We start from the raw sequence: 9,263 nt of genomic DNA, 5'->3' as shown, positions 1-9,263 counted from the left end.
GCAGCCCCGCTTTCTGTGGTTGAAGCCCCGCCCTCCACTGTTTTTGCCTCCTCCATGTCTGCCTCGACCTCGGTGGACGGGTCTTCACACATGACCTCCTCTGCTTCTGGAAGAGAGATTGGGAGGGAATGGAGGAAGTGGAAATCAATATCACTCGCATAATCTTAGTCAACAACTTTTAAATCCTTAGGGTGATTTCTTAACTCTAATGCAATGAACATGTCTTTAAACACAAACACAAACATGCATATCAACACAGAAAACATATTCCTTTTTTTATTATTCACACTCACACACTTACTTAACAGCAATACAAATGATAAAAACACCCCTTAAACATGGTCCTAGAAACAAACACCTACTTAGCACACAGCACAATATCTGTTTTCTATTAACATAATCCCGACGGGCAACCCCCTACGCCAGGCCTAAGTAATATCGCCTCGGGGACGTCACACTGGTGTGTCACACCATCATCAATGGGTTAACAAAACACTATCTCTTCTCAAAAACCTTACCCTACACACTAACCCCCACCCTCCTCCCCTAAAAACAACCCTAAACCCCTCCCATAATGCACAAGCCCTAAACACCCTCCAATCTCTTTATAACAACCCACAATCCAGCCCTGACTCTCAGTCCTCATACCCTCACATCCCCTACCTCCACAAACCTCATATTCCTAATCAACCCTCAAACCTTACCCCAACCCTACAACCAACCCTACAACCAACCCCATACCTTCATCTGTGACCGCTGTGCCCTGCTTTCTGACGAGGTCCCCTGGCAACACCTTCAGCCCAAACTCCTCAACTCTTCTGGACGCCACTCGGTTCCACAGGTAGCTCTGGTAAGCGTGCAGGTACAGGTTGCGGATGTTTCTGGGGATCTGTGGAGAGAAGGGGAAGAGTAAAGGATGGGAAACGAGAGGGAAGGAAGGAAGGAAGAGGAAGGAAGAGGAAGGAGGGGAAGGGAGGGGAAGGGAGGGAAAGGGAAGGGAAGGGAAGAAAAGAAAAGGGAAAAGAAGGGGAGGGGAGGCTACGGGAGAGGGGAGAGAGGAGAGGAGAGGGGAGGAGAAGGAAGGGAAGGGAAGGGAAGGGAAGGGAGAGGGAGGGAAGAAGAAGGAGGGGAGGGGAGGGGAAGGGAAGGGAAGGGAAGGGAAGAAGACAGGAGGGGAAAGGAAAGTAAGGGAAAGGAAGAGGAAAGGGGGATAAACAAAGGGGCAGAGAAGAAAAAGAAGACAGAAAGGGGAAAAGAGAAAAGGGAATTGAAGGGAAGAGGCAAGGGGGAAAGGTAAGAGAGAGGGAGTGGAAGGAATAGGGGTGTGGAAATAGGAATAGAAAAGGGGAATGGGAAGGGAGGGGTGGATGAAGGAGGAGGAGGGAGGAGGAAAAAGTGGGGGATGGGAAAGAAAGTGAGAGGAAGAGACAGGTAATGCAGAAGATGAGTAAGATAGAGAGGGAAGGAGAAGGGGAAGAGAGTAAGGCAGGCAGAAAGAAATGAGTAAGAGAAAAAATTAAGAACTTCCTAACTTGCACCTCAACCTTTTAGAGGCTGTTTGCAGTTCTGGGTCATTTCTATGATATAATTTTTGATTTGAGGATATTGTAGTTACTCTACCTTAATAAGTTATTTGCAAATCATTATCATCAGAGAGAAATAGAGATAGAAATATATATATATATATATATATATATATATATATATATATATATATATATATAGAGAGAGAGAGAGAGAGAGAGAGAGAGAGAGAGAGAGAGAGAGAGAGAGAGAGAGAGAGAGAGAGAGAGAGAGAGAGAGAGAGAGAGAGAGAGAGAGAGAGAGAGAGAGAGAGAGAGAGAGCTAAGAACCCTCCAAAAATAGAGAGAGAGAAAAAAAGGCACAAAAGAGCAACCAGCAACAGAGAAGAAAACAAACAAACAAACAAACAAACTCAGACCCACTCTCATAATGGCTCCCACAAGATCATTCTTCTGGAGCTTGTTGAGCCCATGGAGGAGCTGGCCCTCAATAGACGAATCAGCTGCCCTTCTCATCGCCCTCAGAGCTGCCTCGGGATCCTTCTTCTGTGCCCAAACTCTGCAGCCACGGCTCACATCGGTGTCGTCGTTTTCTCGGGGCGACAGGATAAGGTTCACGGCCTACAAAAGGAGGTCTTTTCTAATGAATGAAGTCAATCTAGGAGGACGTAATGAACGATGAAGTTTTGCCACTTTTCAGTTCCCCCCTTCTTTCCCTCACGCCTTCCCTTCTCCTCTTAACCTCCTCCTCACCTCCTGCCACTGGCTCCTGAGCAGTTCCTTCCCGATGCTGTGTGTGGGCACATTGCTCGTCCCGAACCGCTGGGTGCCGTAATAGTTGATGAAGCCTTGCGACCGCAGAGAAGCCACTGCAGCCTCTATTGCCTCGTCCGACGCCTTCACCTCTCTGGAAAAATATAGTTAATCCTTTGACTAACCAGATTTAACAATCACTTATAGAATAATGTTTAATGTAAAAAGGATTATTTAAATCATTCTTAACCCGTTAATGACAGGGTGCTTTTGGCTCCACCTTGACACTACACCAGGGTGTTTTGCAGGCCAACCACAGAGGATTATTCATCTGCTGAGGCAGTGGGTAGCCACTACGCACCTGATTACCCAGCATGTCAGACATACAAAAAGCCATTATGTGATATCACATCATCCTTTGTTAAGGGATTATCAATCTAATTAGAATTGTTTACTAATGATAATCACCTATATATCACAGAGATGTATCAACCCTTTTGAGACGGGCCACATCTTCAGGTGTTCAACATGGGCTGGGCTTCTTAAAGTGTTGTGTGTTTTCTATCATTTTTAAGACTGATGGGATGATATACAAGTCTATATACCATACAATAGCAAAATTATACTAATTAGCATTCAATATGAAGCCTTAGTTACACAAATGAAAGAATAACTTCTTCTTTAAAAAAAATGCAGTAAGACAGGGATCCAACCTTATGAAACATGCCCATTGGAGACAAGGAAAACAAATGATTCCTATTTCCACAATAAATGTGTAATAATTTTTTCTTGTTAATGCAACCACTACACCAACTGCCATCATCAAGCGCTGAATGAGGTTAGTTATAAATTTAGTGCCTCATACCTCTTTATTGTGTTGTCATGAATTTATTGACCATATATATATATGGGGCTTGAAGCTTCATACCTCTGAGCCAATCGAAGTCAATCCGTCAATTCTAAGCGTCTAAAAAGCCAACCCACCTGACCGCAATTACCCTCTGGTCAAATCCATCCATTCTGAGCCGCTGGAAAAGTGACCCACCTGAGCACGATCCTAAAGTGGTTTCCCTGCAGCGAGCCGAGCTTCATAGGCTTGTGGTGGAAGGTGAAGTTGCCAATGTAAACGCCTCTCTCTTTCCTCGCGGCGTATGCTAGCTTTTCTGGTGCGACCTGAATATAATGTTATTTCTTAACTCTATTGAGGGTGATGAATATGTGATATTTTTGGGAAAATGCAACTTTTTATCAATGGATACATTTTTATTTCAATCTTTCATTTTACATGCATGTACCTGAGCGTTAGTGAGTGAGTGAATGTGTGTATGTGTGTGTGTGTGTGTGTGTGTGTGTGTGTGTGTGTGTGTGTGTGTGTGTGTGTGTGTGTGTGTGTGTGTGTGTGTGTGTGTGTGTGTGTGTGTGTGTGTGTGTATGTGTGTGTGTGTATGTGTGTGTATGTATGTGTGTGTATGTATGTGTGTATGTATGTGTGTGTATGTATGTGTGTGTGTATGTATGTGTGTGTGTATGTGTGTGTATGTATGTGTGTGTACGTGTGTATGTGTATGTGTATGTGTGTGTGTGTGTGTGTGTGTGTGTGTGTGTGTGTGTGTGTGTGTGTGTGTGTGTGTGTGTGTGTGTGTGTGTGTGTGTGTGTGTGTGTGTGTGTGTGTGTGTGATTTGTTCAGCATGAACCCTTCACATGTGTGTGTTAACATTTATGTATGAGTGATTTGGTGTATGTGTTTACATGTGTGTATGTGCCTATATTCATACACACCTTACTAACAGATACCAGCTGACTTGTTTTAGCACGCTTATCCTTTGTCCCAGCATATGCAAATAGGTTGGGTTTTAGTCTGCAACACAAAACCAATTTCCAAGTTTAGTTTTAATGAAAAGAATACAATTGCATCTTGTTGGTTAATACTCAAGATTTGTTCAGCCATAAATGTATTGAACTATCTATAACTGCCAAGTATCTGGCATTATAGGTATCCTTCAAATTATAAATCACATGCTTTTTGGGAGAAAAACAACATGTATAAATATCTTTAAAACCACAATGCCCAAGGTGACAAGATCCGATCTCAGAATAAATAACAATAAAATAAGGATAAGAAAAAAGAAGCAGAAAGAAAAATAGAAGATCAAAATTTAACCCTATGACAACGGTGCGTCACATTCGTGTGACACAGCTAAACTCCCGATGCCAGCGCGTCATGACAGTGTGACGATTTCAATGCAATATTGCAATCGCCCGGCTTAGGGGTTTTCGCGTAGCGCGTGCCCCGTCGGGAAAGGGTTAAGAAGAAAAAGCAGAAGAAAAAAATTACACAGTCACTGTCTGACCTGAGCTTATAGGCTACGAGGTTGATGGCGACAATTGTGTCGATGTTCTCCTTGTAGAGCACAAAGGTCGTGTGTTGCTTTGACCTGGGCCAAGACGTCCTCACCTGGCGGCACATCCCCTTCGCTGAAAGAGGTTATTCACCTATTCATCTGTTCATTCTTGTTTGTGTTTAATCATGCTTGTATTTGTATCTATTCACATTTTTGTAATTGATTAATATCTGACTTTTTTGCATCCATTCCTATTCAAAATTTTATAAGATTTTCCTTTATATAAGTTGCATTTATAATTGTTTGCAGTATGATTTTTATTCATATCATTTTATATTCATATACATATCAATCACTATTCACATGTATTTTTACTTATATCAGTTACATGAATATACACACACCTCTCACTATTCACATGTATTTTTACTTATATTCAGTTACATGAATATACACACACCTCTATCTTTTTACAGATATATCTACTAATAAACCTGTCTATTCCCAACCGCTCTCATTCTTTCTCTCTCAGTTGGTCTATCTCCCTCTCTTTTTCTCTCTGTCACTCCATCTCCCTCTCCCTCTCTCCCCTTCCCTACTTTTCTCACACCTAGGGACAAAGATGAACTGTTGACACTTCTCCCTCCTTTCCTCCCTCTTTTTCTCCCTTTTCCTAACCTCATTCTCTCCATCCTACTCTTCTTTTCTTTCTGATTTTTTAGCATCCATTTCTATTCAAATTTTAATCTATTTGTATCAAGCATTTCTTTAAAATAATTTGCATTTGTTTTATTTGCATAATGATTATTCTTTATAGCATTCCTTGCCTTCACCTTCACCACTCCCTCTCTTTCTCAACCATCTCCCTCTTGTTCTTGTTCTTGTTCTTGTTCTCCCTCCCTCCCTCCTTCGCTCCCTCCCTCGCTCCCTCTCCCTCCGTCACCCTTACCTTTCTTCTTCCGGATGACGATGAACTTCTTGCCGTTATCTTCCCTGAACAAGCTATCCACATTCGGATATTTTGCCTTGACTGTTTTGTGGATGGCAGTTCGTCCTTCCTTATCTGTGTTGTCGACGCAGATCCTAACCTCCATGTCATCTGCAGAAAAAAACAAAAAAAGAGAAAGAAGATAAAATATGAGGTTTATGTGAGTCATTGGATTTGGGTTTAAGTGAGTTAATGATTGACCCATTCACATTTGCTGACATGATATCGCGTCATTGGAATAATTACCTTATGACAGATGATGTCCTATCACGTTATGTATATGCACTTTTACATAGTTATGTACACATATATCTACACATTGTAGTTGCATTTGTATAAACACATTTTTCTTGACTTGTCAAAATAACGTAATAGAATACAAAAACCTCCCCTTACCACCTTTCTTTTCCTCTTCCTTCTCGTTGCTGGCTGCATCTTCCTCCTCCTCCGCCTTGGGGGGAGGGCAGGCCACCAGTCGTAGGGGTTTCCCCAGGATCCGGTCAATCTCAGCCATCTTCACTGGTGTGAGCTCTGGGGGCATCTCCGTAGGGACCTCTAAAATATGCCGAGAGTAGGTTAGGGGGATGGGGGAGAGGGATAGGTTTTAATGTTCTTTTCATTCAATTTGCATTTTGAAGCAATCTTTTTTTTTTTTTTTTTTTTTTTTTTTACTGTTGTTATATCTATATATCTATATTCCAAATACCAAGAGTGATATAGCATTGGAGTCTTTAAAATGAACATGAACATAAGTGCTTCTGACACTGGGGAAAAAATAGTACATACACCGATAGATACCTTAATCAACAATAACATCTAAACAAAAATATCCTCTCTCAATCATAATAAACTTCTTCTCCATTTCTCTCTTTTTCCTTCTTACCCACTCACTCACTAACTTATTCACTCTCCTTCTCCCTCTGTCACAAATTTCTCTCTCCTTTTATTGCAACATTCACCATTTCCACACAAGCAACTGATGGGGCACCAAGGAGACAAAGGACAAGAACAATGTTACCTGGAATGTCCTGCGGCACGGGAGGAATGGACAGGTCGGTTAGGTGGATTACTTCACCTGAACTCGACACTTCGTTAACTTGGAAGTCTGAATACCTGAAAGAGGGAAAGAAAAAGATGGCAAATGGTTATTACTAAATGATGGTATTGCAAATAATTTAATTATGAATTTGATTAATGTAAGAAATAAAGGAAAAGAGAAAGAAGAATACATGAAAGAGAAAAAGAGAATAAAAGAACAAAATAAAATAAAAAAGGTTCAGGTATGCAGAACAGAAAACATTACCAATCTATTCATTTGCTGAGGACAGTCAAGGCAGTATCAAGTTGATCACTAATATTACTTACACCTTATGCCTTATCATTTCTTTCTTTTTTTACTTAAAATAACACAAAGTAGTTTTATATGTATGTATAACCCACTCACGCCGATACTGCCTGACACTTTCGTGTGTTCTCTCAACGCCGCCGACGAATTCTGCCATGGCCGCGCTCGCGTGAGCGAGCGGGCAGCCCAGCTCGCGCCCTCCCCAGTATCTCGAAGCGTTCGGATGATGCGTTCGAAAACCTCGGTATAGCGACCGTGCAAAGCCGGAATGGCCCCGGCGTGAATGGGTTAATAAACAGTAACAATTACCTTTGCTTTAAGATGCCAAAGAAGCCTTCATGTGTCCCCACATACTGTGTGATCCCTACTTCCTTCTCAATGGAGCGAGGAGGTTTCACGCTTTCTTTCTTCTCTGTCTCGTTGTTACCATCCTCCTTCTGCACTTTGGATGTGTCTTCACCCCCTAGGGTTTTGGGGTCCTTGGCTTCACTGTCGTCCATTACCACATCTTCTTTTGAGGCGTCTCCATTTTCCTTTTGATTATCTTTGTGTCCTTGGGGAACTTCTTCACCCTTGGTTTTGTTTTCTTCTACGGCCGGTGACCCCCCCCACCCCCAATCCCCTTATATCAAATAACCCACCAATACCATACATTTCAACAATTCTACTATACAATTCACATTTTATAAAATACAATATACCCATCACAACCACCCACAAAACCACAAACACCAACCAAACCCACCTCACCACCCCACCACCCCCAAACCACAAAAAAACCCCACACATCAAAAACTAAAAAATACACCAAACTCCCCTCCCAAAAAACTCCCACAACATCAAAAAAAAATCCCCAACCCCAATAATAAAGAACCACCACCAATAAAACCCTAAAACCCCACAACCTCATCAGAAATTACAATCTTACCATACCCTAACATTTACCACACATCCCCCCCCCAACACCAACAATACCTCACTCCCCCACAGCCGTGGAAATGGTCACATGTGCAAAAAATACTAAATCAATGATACATTTACCCATATTTACAACTAAATCATCGAAGTTTTACTACAATTACATTTTAAATTCAGAAACCGCGTGAGAATCAGCTGTTCACATACATCTCATCTTCCAAACTCCCACAACCAATCTTATTTTGACCTGACATTACGAAATTACACTGGAAATAACCTACCTGAGGCTTCTTGTGGATCTTTTTCCGTTAAAATTTGCCGGCCAAAAGGAAATGCAAGACGAAACAGAGCGTAATCAAGTTGCTGAGATCGACATACGCGCTACTTGCCTTCCTAATGTTGTTGTTTTTCGTTCAGATCCACATGCGACATTCGGTTCGGATCTTGACTGTGACTTCGTTTTCGTTTGATGTTTAATTTTCGGTATGATCACTTCTAATACTAGCTTGTTATGTATTTGGATTAATTAATATGTTTAGGTATATACTTTTGTTGGTATACAAGAGTATGTTTTAGAAATAAGGAGCTCTAGATATTAAAAAGTCATTCTAATAAAATTGTATTCGCTTTTCTTCGTTCAGATTAAGTAAAGGTGCTACATTCATTTTTTGGCTTTGACTTCAACTTCATTTATTATTTATTTTATTACTGAATCAACTTTGACATTACTTTCATGTAACGCCATTAACTTGTGTATTTATAAATTTAAAATCTGAACTTTAATGAACTTTAGAAAAGAGTAATTCATTTTCCTTCATACTACTCTGCTATCGTATGAATCGTGTATGCGTGCGTGCGTGCGTGCGTGTGTGTGTTATCAGGTGAGTTGTGAGTGTGCGTGGTGATGATCGTGAGTTTGATTGTGAGTGTGAGTGAGAGTGAGAGAGTGAGTGTGAGAGTGAGTGTGAGTGTGAGTGTGAGTGTGAGTTGTGAGTGTGAGTGTGAGATGAGTGAGAGTGTGAGTGTGAGTGTGACTAAGTGTGAGTTGAGTGTGAGATTGAAGTTGTCTATATCTATATAAATATCCTATATCTATATATATATCTATATTCTATATCTACTATCTATATTAATATCTACTATTCTAGTATTCTATATTATTACATCATATTATATATATCTATATTTACCATATTATCCCATATTATATACATCCCATTACCATTTCACTACCCCCATTACCAATAAAACATCACTAGACCCCTCGCACTAAACAACCCTTATCCCTATCATCACCATTACCTAAATCAACAACCTCACAAAATATCCACCCCCCCATACACATCCCACTATCCTTCACAAACCCCATTCCTCCCCTTCGCCCCCACCAACA

The 9,263-nt window shown here is 41.1% G+C and overlaps 1 protein-coding gene across 1 annotated transcript in view; it reads right to left on the bottom strand.

The window, feature by feature from the left end:
* Positions 1–7,548, bottom strand: part of Pus7 (pseudouridine synthase 7) — a 10,250-nt gene extending 2,702 nt beyond the window's left edge. The window contains exons 1-11 of the mRNA XM_043010081.2: positions 7,262–7,548; positions 6,626–6,720; positions 6,004–6,162; positions 5,569–5,718; positions 4,629–4,752; positions 4,057–4,135; positions 3,322–3,449; positions 2,277–2,430; positions 1,947–2,144; positions 742–889; positions 1–106 (exon numbers count right to left, since the gene is read on the bottom strand). The exon at positions 1–106 is cut by the window's left edge and continues 73 nt beyond it. Of these exons, the coding sequence (XP_042866015.2) occupies positions 1–106; positions 742–889; positions 1,947–2,144; positions 2,277–2,430; positions 3,322–3,449; positions 4,057–4,135; positions 4,629–4,752; positions 5,569–5,718; positions 6,004–6,162; positions 6,626–6,720; positions 7,262–7,452 (1,532 nt within the window). The 5' untranslated portion in view covers positions 7,453–7,548. The remainder of the gene's footprint in view (positions 107–741; positions 890–1,946; positions 2,145–2,276; positions 2,431–3,321; positions 3,450–4,056; positions 4,136–4,628; positions 4,753–5,568; positions 5,719–6,003; positions 6,163–6,625; positions 6,721–7,261) is intronic.
* Between the last annotated feature and the right edge of the window lie 1,715 nt (positions 7,549–9,263).

This window comes from Penaeus japonicus, unplaced genomic scaffold (genome assembly GCF_977035675.1).
Source record: "Penaeus japonicus unplaced genomic scaffold, GWHDUDI00000001_assembly GWHDUDI00000042, whole genome shotgun sequence".
Lineage (NCBI taxonomy): Eukaryota > Metazoa > Arthropoda > Malacostraca > Decapoda > Penaeidae > Penaeus > Penaeus japonicus.
This window is presented reverse-complemented; position numbering and strand designations above follow the sequence as displayed.